This window comes from Rhipicephalus microplus, chromosome 5 (assembly GCF_043290135.1).
Source record: "Rhipicephalus microplus isolate Deutch F79 chromosome 5, USDA_Rmic, whole genome shotgun sequence".
Taxonomy (NCBI): Eukaryota; Metazoa; Arthropoda; class Arachnida; order Ixodida; family Ixodidae; genus Rhipicephalus; species Rhipicephalus microplus.
Window position 1 is genome coordinate 79,113,215 of NC_134704.1, and position 24,301 is coordinate 79,137,515.

General features: G+C 43.4%; 2 protein-coding genes across 2 annotated transcripts in view; one reads left to right on the forward strand and one right to left on the reverse strand.

Annotated features, from left to right (window-relative positions):
• The first annotated feature begins 20 nt into the window (after positions 1 to 20).
• On the forward strand, positions 21 to 23,053 carry LOC119174395 (protein phosphatase 1H). The gene is made up of 9 exons (XM_037425277.2): positions 21 to 707; positions 804 to 987; positions 1,459 to 1,715; positions 4,574 to 4,658; positions 9,674 to 9,792; positions 14,821 to 14,884; positions 15,520 to 15,627; positions 16,257 to 16,420; positions 21,994 to 23,053. The coding sequence occupies exons 1-9, from the start codon at positions 463 to 465 to the stop codon at positions 22,298 to 22,300; spliced, it is 1,533 nt and encodes a 510-aa protein (XP_037281174.2). The 5' UTR covers positions 21 to 462; the 3' UTR covers positions 22,301 to 23,053.
• LOC119173810 (uncharacterized) overlaps positions 22,301 to 24,301 on the reverse strand; it is a 32,240-nt gene continuing 30,239 nt past the window's right edge. The window contains exon 9 of the mRNA XM_075895716.1: positions 22,301 to 22,540. Coding sequence (XP_075751831.1) covers positions 22,447 to 22,540 — 94 coding nt within the window. The 3' untranslated portion in view covers positions 22,301 to 22,446. The remainder of the gene's footprint in view (positions 22,541 to 24,301) is intronic.

Below are 24,301 nucleotides of genomic sequence, written 5' to 3' on the forward strand. Positions count from 1 at the left end.
GAGAAATGCATGGTTCCAATCAGTGACCAGCAGGCAGCAGCACAAGACAGTGGAAGCGGCAGTGGTGATTGCGTCGTTGCATAACATATGCGGCAAATCCCTTCGTGTCTCGCGCCAGTTTCGCTTGTCATGATCGCTCGAGAGAAGCCGTACGCGCTACCGCTACGTATTGATCGTTAACCAAATTCCTTTCAGATTACGCTCGCTGCCTGTCAAGCCAGTGTCGCGTCGCCGTGAGCTTTTCTCGGTGTTAATTAGCTGCAGATCACTGCAGTTCAATCGCACCAAAGTGCCCTGTGTTTACATCACGTGGAAATTCGGTTTGGCGTCACTTCCGCACACGCCAGCTCGCAAGCATGGCAGCGGGTCCGAGCAGCATGTAATAGAACGTCCCAGCGGTCGGTCTTTTTCCGCGATGCTGTAGTAGGGCGCCGTCCGAGGCCCGGCCGTGGTCGATCAGCTATGTTCAGCCGGGTCAAGAATGCCCTCTACAACGTTGTGGGCGGACTCGACGCCCTGCCGGCTGTGAGGGACGGCGAAGCACCCGGCGACGGTGACAAGCTGCCGCTCAAGTTTAAGTACACGAGGCCTAGCTTCCTTCAGCTCACCACCGACGACGAAGTTCAAGTGTCGGCTGACCATGTCATCAGGCCCATCATAGTGCCGCGAGACGTGAGCAAGATCCCGTGGAACGCCGGCTATGCAGAGTGAGCGGCGCGGGTTTGGCGCAGGGGTGCGCGGTGTGGTGGGGGGTTTGACGTAGAGCGTCCCCATTCATTCTGGCGGTGGGCGGTGTGGTGCAGGACCATCAACGCGGGCAAGAGCCTGCGCAACGAGGACCAGGCTGCCGTGTACCGCGGTGCCGTGCGGCGTGGGGCACACGGGGACGGCGCCGAGCTGCCGTGGGTCTACTTCGCGCTTTTTGATGGCCACGCGGGATCCGGGGTGGCCGTGGCCGCGTCAAACGTGCTCCAGCGGATGCTGCAGGTGAGCACTCCTCGCCCAAGTGCACGTTCTATTTTAGGTGCCTAGCACTTTGGTGGCATGGCTTGTTCTTCATTCTCCGTCTCGTTTACCACGGTTGCGGTTAATACACGCCTTGAACGAGGTTAAGGATGCTCAAAACCAGCGCGAAATAAAGTAACGAAGTATCAGTGATTCAGCTGAAAAAATAACCGGTAATTAATAGCACTAATTTTCTAATAATCGCCCCCCCCCCCAAAAAAAAAAAAACGCTTCACGAACGCGCGGCTGATACCCACGCCGGTCAAGAGAGGGCGCCACCGCTTCAACAAGCGCGCGATAGCCAAGAGAATCGCTGGGTTGCCCGTGCTACGCACTTGCTCAGGTGTCACTCTAGTGGCGCTGTATTTAATGTAGGATTTAGCGCCACACCATTCACCTAACAAGAAAGACATTAGCACGGGACTTTCTCACACTGGTGCCATGCACACGCAGGACAAATTGATGAGCGTGATGGAGTTGCTGGTGCCAGACGGAGGGGCCTCTGCGCCCGAAGGCGGCTTCCTACCCTTCGGTGATCGCAAGATTACCGCTGACAGTCTCATCATTGGTGCCCTGGAGACTGCCTTCTGGGACATGGACAAGCAAATTGCGCACGACAAGAAGCACTTCAAAATGACCGGTGGCTGCACTGTGCTCGTGGCGCTTTTCATCCTCGGGAAGCTGTACCTGGCCAACGCCGGTGACAGCAGGTACTGTGTAATAGAAGAAAGCTGCATTGGTTTCTCTTTTAACCACTGCTTCATTGGTTTAATTGTTGTTTGTCCTCAGAACGGTTTCATCGCAGTTTGCTAGTATTTCTGATGCTATGTTTCCAGTACTTTTTGAATGCTTTTGGGGCTGAATAGTTGTTAAAGCATTTGTTAAAGTACTGTCTAAGGGGATGCATTGTTTAGCCATGCAACCTTTCCAATGCGGCTTGTTTTGCAATGTTTGGTTTCATCAGAACGCATCAAATTCCTGTTGCACATAATTTGTTGCTTCATTGTTGTGATGGTCACCCATCAGAGTCGCACAGTAGCTTTGACATTCAGCTGCATGCATTTCCAGGTAGCTTCTCTCCTCAGACGTCCTTTCTTCTCATTTTTTGTAATGCCTAGCTTTGGATCATGTATTCCACTCAATTGCATAGCTGAGACATGTTTCATAAATAAAATTTCAGAATATTTGGAATTCAAGGCTCTCAAACACATGTTGACTGAATTGAATTGTCGAATTGATAGCTGATGTTTGCTTGTAAGGTTTTTTTTTTTTTTTTCAGCTGGTTACATATGTTGTAGTAGATTCACTTTCATAATTCCAATTGTAATTGCTTGTTTTACTTCAAGTGTGGCTAATTTGGAAAAAATCAATGTGCTGACTATTTTGTCTGTCAATTATGTGTTAGAACACATCACTTATTCACTACTTTGGTTCAGGGACTTCCAAATGCGTAGATCCGGGTTCATTTCTTACCTTCAGAAGCAGCTTTTCTATCTGTCTAGAACGTGAAACCACCTATGCACCATACAATGAGTGGGTGTTACGCGACCTTACGTGGTGCACTTTCAAATCTTGATCGCCGTTCTCGATCATGATTGTCTGTTTACCGTAGATTATACAAAGTAGCCATTCACAATGAAGAAACTTGATCTGTATCAGGCCCAGTAGCAATCGAAAGTTGCTGGGATGCGCCATTATTAGAGAACATCTTGGTTGAATCGAGTTAACTTAGAACAAGCTTGGTCGAGTGTTACCTGTGGCTAACTTTTTCGATTTCGGTGTCACACTGTGCAGTGACCACCACACAGTTGAGTATGCCCCTTCAGGCAACCTGTACCATCTACAAGATTTCGCCAAAGAATTTCTGTTAATATTGTCAGCCTATTTACAATTTATCCGTAGTTGCTCAGAGGTAGCCGTAGACTGTCAATATAGCGCTTGTGACATTTTATGCTCATGGTCTTTAAGAAAAAAAACGTTGAATTCACTCAGGACTCGACTCAAGACTTCTGATTACGACGTGTTATCTCGCTGTCATAGGATTGGAGGGAAATGTTGTTCACTGAGGTGTCGTAACTTGATAGGTTGCTGTAGGTAGGTTGTGCGGTGATACCTTGATGCGCAAGGCTGTTTTCAGTGGATGCAGAGGGCATTCTGTTGCTTTGTTTGGTAATGCACTTTGACCTTTCCGTTAAGTGTGTCTGTCCTCAGTGTTGTTGTATTTTTTTGACCTTTTCACAAATTGTTCAAACATGCTAGAAACATTGGCAGGAAGCGTGCTTTGTTGTGCCTGCAGTTAGCAGTCCAGATAGAGTTAACCTTTTGTCCTCGTTGGAAAGGTCCATTGTTCCAAGACAATAGGCCTCATTTTTTTCATATTCAGTTTGAATGCAGTTCACATGTCACTGTTGTACGAAAGCTGCACATCACACTTCTCCACCTTTATGACGGTGCGACTCATTTGGGAAAAACGTTGAGCTGATATGCTTGTTCTATCACGCACTAACGTCTGTGTCAGCTTTGAAACGAAGCAATTGTACAAGTTACATCTTGATGGCGTATTGACCATGACGCAGTGTATTCTCAAAACAGCCAAGATATTTTGATTGCCATTTCATATTATGTCCATGTAAAACATGCAAAATTAATTGCCCTACTGCAAACATTTTGGTGGGCAGTGGGAAGTTATTTCTCTTTTTCTTCAGAAAAGGAAGGAAAATTGTTTGTTTTTTTCTTTGAGACCATTCAAATTCATTAGAACTTGTGCAAAATAATTCAGCTTGCTTTATATTGTGTAACTACAATCAAATTGCAAAAGGCAATCGAACTGCTGTGAAAACAAATCTTTCACAAATGTTACTGTCTTGTAAAATCACACGTCTGTTTTTTTTTTCTTCACAAACTATTCCATCATCATACACTCCGGGAGGGGCACACTTTTTAAGAACTATAAACATCGCCTCGAATTGACCATTGTTAGAAGGTTGGCCTGGAAACGTGTCGCACCAAAGCCATCATTCAGTCACCTATTCGGTCATCTACTAAACGGAATCACCTTCCTGATAATATCGTATCAACTCATGATAATCATTTGTTTTGGGCAGCTTTAGCTAATATTGTATAATCTTTTTTTGTTTTTACTTTGGACATGTAATGTAAGCGCATTCTGTTATCCAGGGCTTGATTTATTACTAGGTACATGTTTGTGACCTTAGTACATTTTTTGTATCACTTGTCTGAGAAGACGTTATATGCCTTTGTTAAAGCTAACTAAAATTGTCTAAGAAGCCTTTTGATAAAAACATTTTTTTTCTATCCTTTATTGTATTCATTGCTTTGATTCTGAGGCTTAATAAATTAAAATAATAAAATACAACAATAAAGTTTTCAGAATTATGGTATAAATTATATAGATGGCCTAAAAGAGGCACTCGGAGAGCATGAAATACTTCCTACGTATGCAGTTCCTTGTTGTTACAGCCTGACATTCTGATAACTGCTCCAAACAGCAGTTAGTCCTGCTGTGAACCCTAACATCCCTACACGTGCGTGACTCGTGCACACGCAGGGCTATCATCTGTCGTGGGGAGCAGGTGATCCCCATGTCTTGCGACTTCACGCCCGAGACGGAGAGGTCCCGGATCAAGCATTTGGTGAGTCATTCATCTTGGTGAGATCCTGATGTTGCCATGTGCGAAACATTGCCTCGGCTAACAATCAAGAGCTAACAGCACATTTGTTTGTAACAGGAAAGAAAAATGAAAGCTAGGATAGTTGCGTTGGACAATGATAGTATTGATGGCTTTACAGTGTGTTACATTGTTGGTCTGTGCCTGTACGGAATAGACAAAAGTTATGTGCGGATGCATGAATAGAAAAACATTCAACTGGTGTTCCCATCTGGTGTGCAGCGTAGAGAGTCAAAAATTTATCGCTCGTTTGTATATGTAGCACGGCAGCATGTTGGTTGCTTGTGGCTTTTCTACGCAGCATAAATGGAGTAGTTTTGCCGCTACAATGGTTAGATAGAATGCCAAAGCTAGTACAAATGTTCGTGTGATGCATTGTAAGGCAGAATAATTGACTCTGAAGGTGTTCTGTTGACATCACTGTAGTGTGTGTGCTCAACCCGAAATTTTCAGACAGAATAACAAAAAAAAGTTCATGGTTGTCTCAGCTTAACATGATGGCCTATTATCATCTTGACCCAGTAAGCAGAAGATAAAATATCATATAAAGAAATACAGACAAATGTTGCTTCACTGGCATTCCATATCATCCCATCCTCCCAGGTTGCTCCTCTTGGAAGCACGTACCTCACTGAAATTCGTGCACCTTCGGTTTATTTATTTGCAAGTAGTACCTAACAGGCTCCATGGAGAGCATTGAGTATGGAGGACATCATGGATCAAATTACTACAAAAATAAAAACTGACACACGACAGCCACAGAGTTTGCAGTAACAAGATGCTTGTCAAACAGCAATACAGATAAAAATAAATGGGAACGCAAAGCTCACAATTGTCAAAAAAGAAAAAAGTTTTCAATAAGAAAACAAGAATAGCAAAAAAATGTCTGTAACACGGGCTCATAAATAACAATGTGTAATCTACAAGGAACCAAATTCAAAGCAGTGTTAAAATAGAGAGAGATAGACAGATGCAATAGAAATACTAAGGTTTACTAGAGGTCTCGCCTTCTGGTCAGGAAGTGAGAACAGTATTCAGTGTAAAATGTGTTCTTATGTCAGAAAATGTGTCGAAATGAACCTAAATATTCGTGATGGCAGGTTGCTGTAAGTGCTAAGATAAGGTTTATTTATACAAGTGCAAAGCCTATTGTTTCAGTTTTATCTTTAGCACTTTTTCTCAATGGCCATGCGCAGTAAGGAAACTTTGTGCGGAATGTTAAGGAATCGGTAGGACCGTTTCAACCCCAGCTGCTGCTCTGACCTTATAACTGTGTTTTGGTACACAGTGCATAATCCAGCAGTGATTTCATGTTTATGCAGGTCATGGCTATGTATGTGTAGATTTACGCAGAGGAAGTTTCTTTTGCCAGCCAAGCTTCACTGAGAGTCCCTAACAGAAAGGCGTTGTGCTACACTCTCAGCCAGCTGCAAGTGCAGCTGTGTTCGTGCAGTCGAGATTGCGTGGTCGTACAAGGCAGTTGTGCACTAGTTTCTTTTATCCCCCTTCTCTATGGCCACTTTCATGTACTCTTTCTGAATCGTTTCACTCTTCCTCTCGAGCTTCTACCTGCCCAACTCCCATGATGTAAGCGTTCGTACGTTCTTTGCATTTTCCCTCCTTACAAATGCAACAAGCCAGCTTCTCTGCAGGGCATGCATGTATGGTGGCAGATACTCTCGGCACGTTCTTAATTCTTTGCTATGAACCGACTTTAGCTCAGTGCCGGCTTACGGGATGGACATGATGACTTATTGTGAAGCTTAGCCTAGCTATACAGTTGAACCCCTTTATAAGAGGCACTGATCTACGAGACAAATCAGTATAAAAGACACCGATATGGAAGTATTGAAATAGGTGTTGACAAGAAAGTGCACATGTTGTACTTTACTTGTAAGAGACACCTCTTACAGAAGACAAAAGTCGCTGCCAGTGCATGTCCCTTGTAAAAGAGTTGAACTGTAATTATAGATGCAGTTTTGGTAATTCTGCTCCAATAGCTCCAAACTGCTCCAAAAGAGAAATGCTGCTCCAAAGTGCAATATTTACTTGTAGCTCCTCCAGACCTGCTCCAAAATGGTGTAGCAAACTAAAAAAAATGAAGTTGAGCCATGGGACCATCCCGTGAGCATAGGCGAAACCAATAGCAAGCCATATACACTATCATCCTTGTGTGCAACTCAGTGACGCAAATCCAGAAAAACCTCAAGGGATTACACATATCAGGCCATGGTGTCCAATTCATTGTTCCAGTATTGATTGTATTTTGATTTATATAGGAATTCAATCATGCTTTCAAATAAAATTTAAAAAAACGAGCATGGGGTCAGAGCTCGAGCAATTGCATTGTTCTATTTAGTCTCTTTTTTTCACCTTTTTTCAATATCCATAGTTCACACAGCTGAGGGGCATTGAACACAGGTACTCATGAAGATATAAAGCCTTTTAAAAAGTTTATTGTGCTATACTTGACTGTTAACTCAAATATATCACGTGATAAAGCTAAATCTCAAGGGGGACACTTGCAATGGTTGTCCTCCCCAGCCTGAACACCAGAAAAGTCTGGACACTCATGACCCCCGCCCCAACCTGCCTATGATTTACGCCAACTGTACTGCTTGTATACTAGCGGCATACTTGCGCATAGCCTGTTTAGTAATAAATATAAATATTTATTAGATTCTTAAGTGATGTTTTACACTTCAGGAGTTATTAGGAACCTTCATTGCTCCAAAAACGCCAATAGCAACCCTGAGCTATAGAAATTTTTTCTGTTCCAGAATCTGCTCCACAAAGGAAATTGTCACTTCCGTCACTGTAGATGCATTTTCTTCTTTGTCTTGCAAGTGTATGTGTCGCAAAAACATTTATAAGGGCAACACACTTGCTATTTTGTCGCTGCTGAAGATTTATCACAGATGTATTAACTTAATTGTTGTTTTCGTTGTTGCTGGCCAATGTGTCACTTCATTTACACACCTCCTACTACAGTTTTCTCGCACTCTGTTCTCTAAAAACGGCCTTTCAGGAGTCTTTTTGGTTTGATAACAATAACTCATCCTCCAACGTGCTTGCATTTATTTTCTTGAAAACCCAGCGCTCATCATGTTGCTGTCACTAATGCCATGGCTCAACTGTAGAGTGTACACCGTTGATTACTCGGAAATACCTGTCGCGCAGTGTTCATAAACACAATAATTTCAAGACGTGCATTTGGATATGCACATTATGTGACAAACGCACAATGTAAGAAAAATAATTTAAGCGTGGACACTCTCTGCCCGCCGTGATCGAGAGTATGTCCAGATAATGCTCGCCTTTAGTACATGCGCCGGCCGCAGTTTTGTGGGGAGCACTGTGACATGGGGGTTTACGAAATTAAGTGAAATGAGGCAAACACGCTTTTTTTTGTTCACCTCATGGTATTTTTTAACTGTGCACGCTAGCAACTCTAGAAACACATACCACCTTTCTCGCTATTTCTCGCGACTGAAAAACGCCACGTGCGGCGAACACCGCAATTGGCTGCACAGTGTGAGGGGGAAAAAAACACATCGTACTTCAAACACTGTATTCTCACGTGCACAGCGCTGTTACGGATGCCATGCACGCAGCTCGTCTGCTATAGTACATGAGCCGGCCGCGGTTGCGGGGTGGCGCTGCGATGCAATGGCTATGAGGAGGAAAGAGGTGAACATTAGCTTGGCGAAGTGTGCGCACCCAAATTACTTTTCTTACACCGTGAACGAAATACACTCTTGTTCGACAACTGCACCCTAAGAGTGGATTTGTCTTAATGGTAGGAGTGTGCGAATAGCGAAATTTCTTCTAGGATCGAATGGTGCTGAATAGTGGTCAGTAATATATAAAGTATTGAATTGAATATTAAATATCAAAGGTTTTGTTTAAAATTGAAAGAAAGCTACCGGAATTCAAAAAGAAGAAAAAAAATCGGAGACCCTGCAGTGTGGGGATGCCTTTATTATGTTCTAAAGGTGTTGCTTTTATGGGCATTCAGGCATGTAAATAAAAGAGCTGTTATTCCAAGCCGCAGCAGCATTCCTAACAGCTGAGGGGGCGTACGGTAGCTAGTGTTTCTTCCACCTAATGGTCGCGCAATATGGTTAATTTGAAAACGGTAATATTGTGCTTCGAGATCTTGAGTGCTCCGAACCCAGGCATCTTCATGCACCCATTGCCAGCAGTGTTTGAACTGCTGAATTCTGAGTGAGTGGTGTGGTGCGACAGTGTCAACAAGTGTGCTCATGTGAAGCCAATCACCAAGGGTCTCGCAAGCGAAAGTCGGGACATTGAACGCCACTTGCAGCATAAGCGACAAAATCGTGGCTTCATTTTGGTAACGAAGTTTTAAAGGGCGTGACAGTTCTCAGAGTTTTTCTTTTTTTTTTTTTCTTGTGCAAATGCGTAACCTTTTTTCAAACGAATATGTGCTTGCCTTTAGCCAGCACATCGGTGAAAGTGTTAACATAAAGCCTACTGTAACAACGTTAGCATTAGTTTCCAGCACCCCGCCCTAACCAAGTTGAACCATTGGCCTTTGTAATGTTTCAGACATTAATCTCACGGTGCACTGGGGGATATATAATGACTTTTCATAAAGCACTAGTACTATGTTTCACGAGCTGTTTGACATTATGCTTTCCATGGCCCACGTCAAAAGTTTAACTATTCCTCTGCCCAAAATAACCATAACAACAGTACCACTGTATTTCTAGCCCGAGATTCGATTCTACTTATGCTAGAACAGAGCACGAACTTCTTCAGAATAAATAAATCTTTCCTTAAAATATAGTTAATATTAAATACTATAAAGCACATGTATTATGATGATATATATATTTGTGGCAATAGAATATCGAGTCTCTTAAAACAATATTGCCTAAACTTGACCCACTTGCAGACAGTTTTTCATATGTTGCCTCTGAAAAGGCTAGAACCACGAGCAATCTTGTCTGCAGGGCATGCAGTGCCCCGAGCTGCTGGGCAGCGAGTTCACTCACCTGGAATTTGTGCGACGCCCCGTGCGAGCTGACCTGGGCAAGCGACTGCTGTGCCGGGACGCCTTCATGACAGGCTGGTGAGCATATTCTTCGTGGTTTGAATTGAGTGGTTACGCGTACAGCCTGTGTGAGTTGGCTCGTTGTCACAGAATTAAACTGATATACTATGTTGATGTTAGATGGAGGTTCAATTCATTTCAAATTGAACACCACCTCAGGTGGAACTGGGAATAGCAATCCCTATTTACAAAAAGCCCTGCTTTATAGTCAGCTAGAATATTTTCTTTGTTTTCATTACCTGACCATCATATGTTCATATGAATGGAATACCAACTGTATTAGAGGTGTCTGTTTTTTCCTTTGCTTTAACGTACCGTATTTACTCACATAATTAGTCACCTTTTAAAAGATTCTAAACTAAAAACCCATCAGTTGTGCGGGTGCAACGAAGTGAGAACCAGCCGAAAAACGAAACCGAAACTAGCCGGTGCACCTCTGTAGTAAAGCAAAAAGAAAATGTTGAGACATCAGCGCTGTGGGAATTGAGGCTAGCCCGCTGCCTTTGCGCGGGCTTTGCTGCCTTTTCTGCCGTTCTAATGTTCCGACATGACTCCCCTCCTCGGCTGTCTGCCGCGCTGGGAGAGAGACGTGACGTTTAACCCCTCTCACCCTGTAGCGGATGTCGACTGTGGCGCCGCGCTCAGGGTGTCCCGAGAGGTCTTGCGCGCGTGTGTCGGGAGCGGGTCAGATACTCTCCGGGACAGTTGACAGTGAGCCACGCAATCTTTTCCGTCCGTCGACTCTCGTCGCTCGGGGCGCGTCGGACTTCGCTGACGGCGCCTCGCGCTCGAGGCAAACACTCACCTTTTGTTGCCCCTCTGTGTACGCACGGCCGAAGGGTGGTACGGTGTCCTTGTGCGTGGCCAAGCTATGCCGACCCGTCTCCCTCTGAAGCCAACGCGAGCGCCTTTGCCCTCGCTCAAGCAACCGGGCCTTGGTTCTGGTGTCTCCGTGAATCACCTTTTCTACGGAGACATGCTCCTGGCACCCTGTGTAGTACTTGTACGCCCGTGGCGTGGATAAGACCATTTGCCTTCCCGCCGCGCCTTTGCAAAGGGCTGTACTGCATTTGGTGTTGCCACAGACAATAAAGTGTTGTGATCTTGAACAGTATCGTGTTCTCGCCACAGCAACGGTTAACGCGTGACCTGCGGCTCGCTAAAACCGGACCCACTCTACTGGCCGCACTCCTTCGGGATACGTGTCACTACAGCGCAAGAAGCAAATTGCAACACTTATTCCTGCATTGTGGCAGCACATGCCAGAAAAGAAAAGTGATCGAAAAAGGGGTGTGCTTTAAACATACTGGCAATGATGTGCATGGGTGAGAGTCTGACCATTTCTTGCTTGTTAGCAGATGATGTACATGTACGTCTTTGACTTGTAAAGGGTTAAATGATATTCATCAGTTATCATCATCAGGAATGTAATGATGAAGTTAGTGAATTGATGACTCTATCGCTACAGCGGCAGCAAACATTCCTTTCATCCTGTGATCAATATCGCAATAATAGTCCCGTAAGTACTCTGGGCTGCAACCGTCTTGATAATACTTAATTGTCATCAACAATGCAAGTTAGAAGGTGGCTCCATTCTTTATGTACTTGGATCAGGGTATGAAGGAATGGCGGACAGGCCGCCATTGAAACCTGAACTTGGCAACATTTAATGCTAGAACCTTATCTAGTGAGGGAAGTCTAGCTGTACTATTCGAGGAGCTAGAGGGTGTTGAATTGGATATAATAGGGCTCAGTGAGGTCAGGAGAACAGATGAGGCCTATACAGTGCTACAGAATGGGGCCCCGCCGCGGTGGTCTAGTGGCTAAGGTACTCGGCTGCTGACCCGCAGGGCGCGGGTTCGAATCCCGGCTGCGGCGGCTGCATTTCCGATGGAGGCGGAAATGTTGTAGGCCCGTGTGCTCAGATTTGGGTGCACATTAAAGAACCCCAGGTGGTCTAAGTTTCCGGAGCCCTCCACTACGGCGTCTCTCATAATCATATAGTGGTTTTGGGACGTTAAACCCCACATATCAATCAGTGCTACAGAATGGGCACGTCCTTTGCTATCAGGGCTTGGCAGACAGAAGAGAACTGGGAGCGGGGTTTCTAATTCACAGAAACATAGCTGGCAACATAGAGGAATACTATAGCATTAATGAAAGGGTGGTAGGTATTGTAACTAAACTGAATAAAAGATACAAGATGAAGGTGGTACAGGCTTACGCACTACATCCAGCCATGATGACGCTTCAATTGAAAGCTTCTATGAAGACGTAGAATCGGCAATGAGTAAGGTAAAAACACAGTATACTATAGTGATGGGCAACTTTAATGCAAAAGTAGGGAAGAAGCAGTGGAAGATTATGGCATCGGTACTAAAAACGCCAGAGGAGAGCTACTAGTAGAATTCGCAGAACGCAATAATTTACGGATTTTGAATACCTTCTACCGAAAACGAGAAATCCCCAAGTCGACATGGAGGAGCCCTAATGGGGAAAATAAGAACGAAATAGACTTTATAATGACTGCACACCCAGGAATCGTGCAGGATGTGGAAGTGGTTGGCAAGGTACGATGCAGTGACCATAGAATGGTACGGTCTCGAATTCGCCTAGACTTGAAGAAGGAACGACAGAAACTGATACCCAAGAAGCCAGTCAATGAGCTAGCACTGAGAGGAAAGGTACAAGAATTCAGAGTGTCGCTTCAGAACAGGTACTCGGATCTTAGTGAGGAAACCAATCTTAGCGTACATGCAATGAATGATTATCTGAAGAGTATCATTACGGAGTGTGCAGTGGAAGTTGGAGGCAGGGTAGTTAGACAGGAGACTGGAAAGCTTTCCCAGGAAACGAAGAATCTAATTAAGAAGCGTCAAATCATGAAAGTCTCAAGTACAACAGACAAAATAGCACTGGCAGAGCTTTTGAAGTTGATTAATAGGCGTAAGGTATGCGATGTAAGAAGGTATAACATGGAGAGAATTGAACACGCTCTGAAAAACGGAGGAAGCGTCAAAGTAGTGAAAAGGAAACTTGGGATAGGCAAAAGTCGGATGTATGCACTAAGGGACAAAGAAGGCAAATCAATTACCAATATGGATAGGATAGTTAAAATAGAGGAGGAGTTTTACAGAGATCTGTACAGTAGCCAAGACAACCACAACGTTAATACTATAAGAACTAACAGTAACCCAGATGACACTCCACCAGTAATGATAGAAGAAGTCAGAAAAGCTTTGGAGAGCATGCAAAGAGGCAAAGCGGCTGCTGAGGATCACGTAACATCAGATCTGCTGAAAGATGGAGGAGAGATTGTGTTAGAAAAACTAGCCACCCTGTTTACGAGGTGTCTCCTGACGGGAAGAGTACCAGAGTCTTGGAAGAACGCTAACATCATGTTAATACATAAGAAAGGAGATGACAAGAACTTGAAGAACTACAGGCCGATCAGCTTGCTCTCTGTAGTATACAAGCTATTTACAAAGGTAATTGCTAACAGAGTAAAGAAAACATTAGAATTCAATCAACCAAAGGAACAAGCAGGATTTCGAGCAGGCTACTCAACAATTGACCACATTCATACTATCAATCACGTAATAGAGAAATGCTCAGAATATAACCAACCACTATACATAGCCTTCATAGATTACGAGAAGGCGTTTGATTCAGTAGGAATATCAGCCATCATGCAGACACTGCGGAATCAGATGAAGTATATATAAACATTCTGGAAGAAATCTACAGGGGATCAACTGCTACCATAGTGCTTCATAAAGAAAGCAACAGAATACCAATCAAGAAGGGTGTAAGGCAGGGGGACACAATCTCCGCAATGCTATTTACCGCGTGCTTACAGGAGGTTTTCAGAAGCCTAGAATGGGAACAGTTAGGGATAAGAGTTAATGGAGAGTATACCTTAGTAACCTGCGCTTCGCCGATGACATTGCATTGCTGAGTAACTCAGGGGACGAATTGCAACTCATGATTACAGAGTTAGACAAGGAGAGCAGAAAGGTGGGTCTCAAAATTAATCTGCAGAAAACGAAATTAATGTACAACAACCTCGGAAAAGAACAGCGCTTCGAGATAGGTAATAGTGCACTTCAAGTTGTAAAAGACTATGTCTACTTAGGGCAGGTAATAACCGCAGAGCCGAACCACGAAGTTGAAGTAACTAGAAGAATAAGAATGGGGTGGAGCACATTCGGCAAGCACTCTCAAATTATGACAGGTAGATTGCCACTATCCCTTAAGAGGAAGGTATATAACAGCTGTATCGTGCCGGTACTTAGCTACGGAGCAGAAACCTGGAGACTTACAAAGAGGGTTCAGCCTAAATTGAGGACGACGCAGCGAGCAATTGAAAGAAAAATGGTTTAACCTTAAGAGGCAAGAAGAAAGCAGAGTGGATTAGAGGACAAACGGGGGTTAAGGATATCATAGTTGAAATAAAGAGGAAATAGACATGGGCCGGGCATGTAGCGCGTAGACAGGATAACCGCTGGTCATTAAAGGTAACTAACTGGATTTCTAGAGAAGGCAAGCGGGTTAGGGGGAAACAGAAGATTAGGTGGGCAGATGAGATTAAGAAGTTTGCGGGTATAAATTGGCAGCAGCAAGCACAGGACCGGGTTAACTGGCGGAACATGGGAGAGGCCTTTGTCCTGCAGTGGACGTAGTCAGGCTGATGATGATGATGATGATGATGATGAAGGGATGAGTGTTACTTCATGGCTGTTTTGCGGTCTGGCCACTAATGACTTGATACTGGCATTTATTGTTTTACATCGCCATCATGTGAAACACGAAAGTTAGTCGAAACAGATTGGGGCTATAACAAACAGCAGTGGATACTGGCAACTGCAGGAGCTGCACTGCTGCTGTTAAAACAAAATTAACTCCTGTTTACTCCACTCTTCTTTTTCCGTCAATATAATACTGTTATAAAATCAAAATAAAAGTGCTGCAATTCCTTACTAATGTATCTTCTGCCATTTCTTTTAATGCACTTAGCCTAGACTCTTTTTGACACTGTATGTGCAGGGCCTACAGGACGGTGACAACCGATGACCTCCGATTTCCGCTTATTTATGGAGAGGGCAAGAGGGTAAGTTTGTCGTTTATGTTGATCCCATATGATTTCATTTTAATTGTCATTGTTGCTGTGCTGATGTCCTAAAATATCTGAAATCAACTACCATATTTACTTGCATAAACCTCACACTTTTTTTGCAGAAAACTGATGAAAAGTTGGGGAGGTGCGAGAATTACACGGGGAAAATTTTCTGCGAAAACACTCGGAGAGAAAAAGAAAATAAAGTGGCCGCAAATGAAGATTTCCACGCCAGCAACCACAGTAAAAGCTTGTTCATTCAGATTTCTACGGACAGGAAAAAAAAAAATGTCAGAATCAGCCAAATGTTCGGAATATAGAATGGTCGAAACGAACACAATAATTTCAAGAGTTTTTGTCAACGTACCTTTACTTCACAAGGTAATCTCGGATGCTCGTCTGTTTTCGAGCGGAATTTCGCACAGACAAAATTTCGCTGAGCTTGTGAAAGTACACAGCTGCTCGCATGCTGTCTGCAGTGTCAAAAAAAAAAATTTCTTAAAGGTGACGAGGGTTTCTGCGGCTTCCTTCACAGTAACCAAGATTTTTCCCAAAGTTTTTATTATCTATTTACTTTTCAAATAGTGTAGTCGAAGTATAAATCATGCTGACATTCTTTTACCCTGCAGAGTCGTGTCCTGGCTACCATCGGAGTGACCAGAGGCTTTGGAGATCATGACCTCAAGGCGCAAAGCAGCAATGTGGACATCAAGCCATTCCTGACTCCAGAGCCCGAGGTAAACATGCAGACTTGACAAACATCGTCGACACATTGCACGCTGGATTGACGCTAAGCTTGTTTATCTGGCGGAAGTTGAACCGTTTACAGCGGGCCCACCGAATGAGAAAGGAAAATGGCCTGATAACCAAATGTTGCGCTGTGTCAGAAAGGATGCAGCACACTCAAAATAATAGGTGCACTGCTGGCTTCAAAAAAAGAATTACACGGCAAAGTTTATACATTATAGACCGCTTATAATGCGAGTTGCAAATATCCGCACTATAAGTGTTACCGCATTATAACCAAAACAGCCTTTTCAAGGGCTGCACTTGCACCAAACGTGTTTAGCATGCATTCTCGCAGGTCCTAGAATCGAAGCATGCGACGCGTGGTGCTTACAACCATTTAAATTTCCTAGTGTAAAAAAAAAAAAAGACCATCGAAAGACACGCGTTAGACGAAATCGACGCAAAAGTGCGCGAGGCGCTCAAACAAAAACAAGCACCATCGCAGAAATGAGCCGACTACTTTTCAAAGCGCCCCAATTGTGTGCATTATACAGAAACCATGTGATTATACAGTGATTTCCCATGCAGTATGTTCATGTCTCCACGTAGTAAGTGCATTGACCTCACACCCGTGTAGGTTCGCATCTTCGACGTCTGCGGGGAGGAACTTACGGATGGTGACGTGCTTGTCATGGGCACCGACGGCCTGTGGGATGTGCTGCCCAATGACAGAGCAGCTCAGATTGTGCTCAAGTCGCTTGACCACTTTCCTGCTAGCGACACTCAACGTTTCAAGTTCAGGTGAGTAGGCAATGTCCTACTGTGGCTTTACTCACAACTTTACCGCAGTTACTCAGTAAAAAGCATTGTAACACTCAAAGCTCGTTATAACGAAACTGGATATAGCAAAATGACGGTTATAATGAAATAAATGAAAAATAGTATTGCAATAAATTTAGTTTTAAAAATAAATATTTGTAACGAATTTTTGGATATAATGAACGTATTTTTATGTAAGATGCAAGTTTGTTATAATGAGGTTTGAGTGTATATCAACAAAATAACTGTACTGCAAAGCATGTGGAATGAGTATTTTATGACTGCATGGTGTTATGCCATTTGGCCCTTAGGGTAAAATAAATAAATAATCTTGATTGTCTTCCACAGACAAGTACGAAATGAGCTGTACACCTTTGTTAAGGCCTGGTTATTCACTACATAAAACATTGCACCCCCTTTTGTTGGAATTTCTGATTGATTTTCATAAAGCAAAAGTGGCGTAACGTGCTGCCAGCAAACAGGCAACAGGTGATCGGTAATTGCGCTGTAGGAATGTTTGTTGGAAGAGATAACATTGTTCACTTCGAGCAACGGAGACAATACATTGTTGACAGTTACATGTAAACATCTTCAGCAGAGGTCTGTCCCATAGAGTTTCCTACAATATTTACTAAAGGGAACTCGGATGTTGCGGTCGTTCGGCCACCACGTAAATGACAGGTGCTACACGGATTTCCCTAATCATGTTTGTGGCTTTGTTTAAGGTTGTGTATTGGCATTTGTTTCTGATAAAAGTATGGAATGTCATAAACTTTGGGACCCGATTTGAATTGGTAAGCTCAAGGTCATAAAGTGGGACTGTTGAGCATTTGTTGAACGGAGCCTAACGGAGTCCAAAGAACGAAGATTAGACAAATTCGTGTACTATCTATCCCTTGCAATGCTGGCTGAAGCGCCATGCGTTGCAGCTCTCGTAGGCAATGGCACCAAACTCTCTAGCGTATTATTAGGAGGAAACTCTATGTTCTCTCTGACTAGGAGGAAGAGCCTTGAGGATGTAAGGTGCTTCCAGCTAGGTGTCATTTCGTCAACTACAGTTTCGTTTGACACCCAGGGAAGGGGGCGAATGGTGACGATGGTATTGCCTTAGGGGGCAAAGATTTTTTTATATAAGGTGCTTTATTATTTTATTTATGGTAGGATAATAAAAAATTTTGTGATTGTGTACCTTCATGCACTCACATCAAATATGAGCTCAGTTTTTGTGTACACTGTGCCATTAATTTCTAAACTTATAATTCATGACAACTTGATTTGAGCGCATTGTTAATCATCTGGCTATTTGGTATCACTAAATGAAATGCCATTGGATTTCACTGATGTCAAACTGTCCAGCCAGGATAATTATATGGTTCTAGTTTCTGTAAAAGAAATGTTATGAAAGTTGTAAATTCTCATTTTAATGATTAAGAAAAAGCACATCTATTATTTCAACCAGTCTAAAAATATATATATTATTTTAGTCTAAAAATATATATATTATTTTCAATGAGAAATTTGGTACACTATTGCATTCACTAAACACTCTGCTTTTCAGCAAGACAAAAGCAATCAAAACTGGGTACACCAAAGCAGAAAAAATCTTCACAGAATATTGTAAGATTATGACAAAAATCGCAATAACCAAAAGCACCACAGATTTCTGATGAGATACAAAAAGCTCTTATGGCTAGAATAAAGATTCGAGAAGCATGAAAATATGCGTAGTTACGCATCAGTGGCAGCCAGACCAGAAAAAAACTTGTATGGAGTGTACTGATGCACTCTTGAAATTAGCGGCCCCAGAGTTCCGAGAGCAAAATCCTATCAATCTGAACTGATCTAATGTGTCCCTTTAGAATGTTAAGTGCAATGGTTGGGGAAAAAAAACGACGCATTTATGAGCAAACATGTCATGCATTTACTTGTAGTTACTGCAGCATCTACAGAGATCATATGAGCATATGCAACATTTGTTGACATGGGGGTGTTTTCACTTCCAGCATCTCTTCATCTTTTGCTTCTGCCCAGGGTCAATTTAGCACCTTCGTTCTTCAACGTCCTTTCTTGCCCAACCTTTTCGAGCCACCAGAACGACTGAAGCCTCTTATTTTTTTCTGCACACTGAAAATGAGCAGCATCCAGAACACCACACAGCACTTTGAAAGTAGTTTACTAACAAAAAGATCACAAATGAAGACACGGTTTTATGGACACGTAGCCGCCATGCTTTGCCAAAAACGAAAGCGCTCTATTTTGAGCTGATCCGAAATGCATACACAGTTCAAATGAGGTTGCCGTGGAGTACCTAAGGCAACCACATATTCGCGGTACATGTATTTAAGTCTACCGATTTTCCGTGACAGCCGCAGTCTCATTAACACGCTGGTTGCTGTTAACGACTGTCGTTTAATGAGGAAGAAACAACAGATGCATGGAAAAATGCATGTTTTTTACTGCACTTCACCTTGGCTCCTTTCCTGGTAACAAAAAGGCTTTTAAATCGAGTGCCGAGCTGCTTTGCTGCAGTTAAGCGTGCTGTTATTTTAAACCTGTGATGTCTATCGTCTGATATTTTGACCCGTACATTACCAACAATACTCCAGCCCGAAGGAATACCATAGGCTTGATGTCAAGATCAGGCAAATTTTTTCGTTAGTAGCATTCGCTACTTTGCTCCTCTGTAGTATTCATTGCAGTCGATTGATTGCTTTCTAAAGTGTGTGGAGAAAGAAAATGATTTATATGCGCTAAGTCATCGGAAAACTAGGGAAGTGACTGAGTAGTCGTACTCCGGTTACAACACTAAATGCATTATTTTTAGATGGTGTCGCTGGGTGTTCATAAAGCAAATTGAAAGTGACCTAGTTACATTTGGTCGGTAAGGATAGCTGTACAGGTTTGATTAGTACAACTGAATTGCATTCACAACCAGGTAACTATAGCTAACTTCGTTGCAACATTAAGGCAGCCATTTTGTTTTCTTGCGATAAATTGTTTTCCGAGGGCTATTGCACGCTTTGTCCTGTGCTCCAAGATGTTGCACTACAGCACCAGACGCGGCGCAAACTCAAGCAGAACAAAGAACGAGCTGGCAAAACGGAGAGGCCTTAAAATACGCGCTCGGCGCAACATCACACAACCTCAGTTGCATCACTGTCATCAGCATCTTCGCACAACATTTAGTTTTTGTTTGATATAGTGGACCACGTTGTTTGCCCCCTACTAAAATTGCTATACCTTTTTGAAGCTGAAGAAAACATGTGAATGCTCTAACTTTCAAGCTCCAAGCTGCATGCATTTCAACGTATTGTAGTATGCATAGTGTCCCAAGACAATGTTTTAATTATCCACGCTAGAGTTTGGTTTATCAGCCATAGTCAAAGGTATTCAGTAGGAGTATTTTGTGCTTACAGTGCCTTCTGCATTGCCTTTTGAAAGTAAAAAAAAAAAATTGTTCACATACTTTAAGTGAATGACTTCGTTTTGATCAATATTCTGTACTATTTTGTTTATTGCATGTACTGTATATATTATTTGATATTACGTATATTCCGTAATATTCTGAATACATATAGTGTTATTTTTCGTAATATAATTAACTGTATGTAATGTTCGGCTAGAAATGGACAAATCAAACTGATATTTTGGGAACCAGTACAATATGTGTGCCAATTTTGGGGAATGTTGGGGAGCTTTTTCGGTGTAAAAAAATTTATAATTCAGGGTTATTACATGCTTACAGCATGGTCTGATTAGGAGGCACACCGTAGTGTAGTGAAGGACTCCTCAAATTTTTAAGGTGCTCCTATAAACCTTGTGCTCTATCGCTTTCTGACCTAAATGAGATGTGGCTGCCACGGCCACAATTGAAACCTCAACTTCTTCTATGTCGGCATGCCTTGTAGGAGCTTGAAAATTAGAGGTTTATGTACATGGGGACAGAAACATGCAGACAGTTTGGGACACACCAGACAGATGGGGAGGGCACATGTGCTACCGTATTATTTTTTTATTTTTCAGAAGAAAAAGACGACGCAGCAACAGTGTTGTATTCACCCAAGGCGGGAGCAACAAAACGGCAGAAAAAGAATTTCTTTCATTTGTTGTTAGTATTATACAGGCTATATAGTAGTTTCTGGCTTACCACCACGGAATACAAGTTGAGGTAGCCAATCTCGTACTCGCTGCAGCAAAAAAACCGAAGGCGCGCTGATGCACTGGAAGAGGCAGTACCTTCGTTTGATATGAGCGGCCGTCAAAAGGAGCGAGCGAATAATTTCGTGTACCACTACAACCCAGTATGCTCGGCACATATTCGTTTCTGTACATGCATAATGCGTATCGCCGTTTCGAACGGGCTGCAGTACGGTTACCACATAGCGCATGGGGATCAGTAGAGAGAGGAAAAGGGGTCATCTAGTCCTCAAAAGTTTGCTCAAGGTCTACCTACGTGGGTGAGGAGCATTGGCCCGTCTCGGAGAAGTGAATGCATCCGAAAGGCCATTTTAAGACCAATATTGTGAGAGCCTTTCTTTTACTATGTCGAAGTAGGCAAGCCAAACTTTGTACAGTCAGTAAAGTGTAGAGGGATGTGGAGGCATCGTGGATTATTGTAAGCGGAGCTTGCCTGATGCACGTCAATCCAGGACATGCACGCTGACTTGGTTTTGAAATAAAAAAAAAAGTGTTATGCGAATGATGATTGTGCCGATCCATACCATCTCGTGTAACCCAGGCCACATTCATAAGAAACTTCCCGTATTTAGAACCAACATTGACCTAATTGAAAAAAAAAATGCTTTCTTGTGTGTGTGTGTTCTTATCTTAGCTAATTGAATGGGTAATATTCAAGAATAACGTTTGTAAATCAGTGGTGGACGGAAAGTATTTACAATTTTGACAAATACACAAACTAGGTTAATGCAACGTGCATTAAATTTTTACTGCCCTTGAGAAGCATCCATCATGGAAGTTAAATGTAATCAATTGAAATTTTACAGAATAACTCTAGCAGTATGCCTAAAATATACAATTATGCATCGCTTCATACTCAAATGCTGCGAAGTTGAATATTTTTGCAAAGTATCATCATTTATCATGTTTAGTAGCAACCAGTACAACAGAGGACTTACAGGAAACACTTCAAAGAACACAATATAGGGAGTAGGCAAGCAACCACAGCATATTTTCTTTTTTGTAAAGAATAAGTAATGTCCATGGCTGTCCTGGCATTTGTTAAGAGTAAACGCATTCACATAATGTTTGAGCGCACAACACAGATTAGCAGCTGTGACTGTTTCAGTGGGAGTAAAGGGTAAGGAATGGAGATAGAAGAGGAAAGTGGAAGATGGGGGTTGTGCGATTTCGTTGCCCCCCACCCTCAGTACGTTCGGTCTGGTCCACGTCGTCATCGTCTTCATCGTGTCGTCAATGTCGGTGCGGTGCTGGTCGCGATGACCGAGACCACAAAGCCAAGTCCGAGGGACTAGGAGTTGCTGGTCTCGTACAGCAGAGCAGTCTGTGAACGCTCCGTGTGCATGCGGGCTACGCAGGTACATCTCGGCCGCCCAGGACCTCGTGATGCACTCCCGAGGCAAGCTCAAGGAGCGGAGCTGGCGGACAGTCGACAACCGGGCGGCCACCATTGACGACATCAGTGTGTTCGTGATTCCGCTGCGGGGCTATCAGGAGGAGCACCGAGCCTGGATGGCTGCCATGCACCAGCAGCCGGAGCAGCAGCCGCAGCCGCAGGCGCAAGCACAACCACAGCCACAGCCGCAATCACCAACCAGGACGTCGTCTTCACCACAGTTGTCACCACCACCGCCGCAGCCTCAACCACCAGCTGACGCTTCCTAGGTTTTATTCCTTCTTGTGATCACGCGTGTGTATGCATCATATCCTCTGCTCCTCCCTCTTAACTTCGTGCTTGCTAGACATTCCCCCCCGATGGGCGCCATCTGCGTGCGCCTCTGGAAGAAGAAATGGGTACCCTCCGTGGGGCCTCAAGGCACTTGCACTTTCCTCCGGCCCGCTAATGGATCCGGACCACGCCGCCGCCGCGGCTGTAGCTGCTGTGCCACAGACGCCGACGATGCCCTGCAAAAAAAAAAAAACAAAAAAAACATGCAGTTGCATCAAGTCATTTTTCAGGCAGCATATTGGACAGCTTTTTTTATCTTGTCTTTTTTTTTCTTGACTTCTCGGGACCCTGCTCTGGATTTCCAGGACTCATTGCTAATGTGAAGACGCAGATCAAGAGACTTTTTGTTCCCCTTTTTCTATGATTGTGAAGAGTATGCGAGTTTAGTATAACATGAGCGTCTTTCCATGACCTGCAATCGAGCTCGTTTCCTTACACTTGCTAAGTGTCCCTGTAATCATTCCAGGGGAATATGTTAAAGATGTCATGAGGAAAACAGGTCGATTGCTGCTGGTCGCATTGTACATGTACAGCGTAAACGAGCGGGCATGATTGTGTGTGTGTGTGTGTGTGTGATAACCTGCTTAAGCAGGCTTTATTATGTTTTTGTTTTGTCTGCAGGCTTTATTATGTTTTCGTTTTGTCTTTGAAATGGAGGGATGAAATAAAGTGAGTGTCTGGGAATGCCACTCTGTTGTCATTGTTCTTTTTATTCTCTCAGTCACTGCATTGCAGACATTAAGGCAGGCAACATTCAGTGCCACAAATTGAGATCGAGATAACTGAGCATCATGTTTCTATCTATAATCGTTGCAGCATTCACATTTACCCGTTGGTCAGCTAGAATCTACAGCTTTCACGTTTGCAGATGCCCATTATAAGTAACTGCGTCGCTGCAACACTTGGTCTTGGCTTTACAGGCGACGGCATGCACTTGGTAATTTGAAAGCAGCTCAATGTTATCTGTCCATGCAGCATGCGTGATTTCTCTAAAGAAAAGTGTCTTTATTGAAGTTGGCTTCAAGACATTGAGAAGGTTTGTGGAGGAAAGAGACTGGTTTCAATCAGTGCCCTTCTAAAGGGCCGACAACAAATTTTTATGGTGTTATTTTTTAGTGGTACAGAAAGCTTACCAGTCAGTGAGTTTAATCACGGAATGGCGAAGCGGAGAATGCCACGAAACATTTGTAATCAAAGTTTTTGTGTCTGCAGCGAATATGAAGTATGCTAACATTCTGCAAACAGTGAGCGCGGGCGGTTTGTGTGCGAGCGCAGTACTTCGCTGCACATGCGCCACGGCTCAATTTGGTCCACTGGAAACCGCGATGGCAGTGTCGCTCTTCACCATGCTATTCCTTTTACGTCGTAAGCAGCACAGAATTGAACGGGGCTGGACAATAATATAGATACTCCAGTTTTGAGGACTGGTGCGCATGACAGCATCAGGCTTCACGCCTACGTATAGCAAAATGACAGATTCAATATTTTATCATCCAGCTTCAATTCTCTTCCGCTAGGCTGCGCCTCCTGAGGGTTATTGTTAATTTTAAGTATTATTTTAAGATATAAATGCTACTCGTAATGCGAAAAGAATGCTAGAACCTGCGACTAGATTTTATCTTTTCATTTCTACTAAGATCTAATCAGGCTTTCTGACCAGTTGTTGGTTCCTTCAAACGTGACGCATTTCTTAGCCAACCAAATGTACTTCAAGCATTTCTATCTATACATATCTAGCTGTCTACGCGTGGGAGTTTTCGTGATCGCCTCTTAAAAACTGTGTGTACTGGTATTGAAGGTAATGGCTATGAAGAATATGATCGTCTGGTCATGAGATGAATAAGGTGAAAATTCTGTCATGGGGTACGTCGTAATATGCCTTTTCTTCTAGAAGTGTACAGCACATACCCGTATACATTCCACAGGCCAAGGTATGC

Excerpts from the sequence above, each read along its gene's own strand:
- LOC119174395 (XM_037425277.2), top strand. The coding sequence starts at position 463 with ATGTTCAGCCGGGTCAAGAATGCCCTCTACAACGTTGTGGGCGGACTC. Across the intron at positions 14,885-15,519 it reads TTTATGGAGAGGGCAAGAGG|AGTCGTGTCCTGGCTACCAT; the intron begins GTAAGTTTGTCG and ends TTTACCCTGCAG. Across the intron at positions 16,421-21,993 it reads ACTCAACGTTTCAAGTTCAG|GTACATCTCGGCCGCCCAGG; the intron begins GTGAGTAGGCAA and ends CGGGCTACGCAG.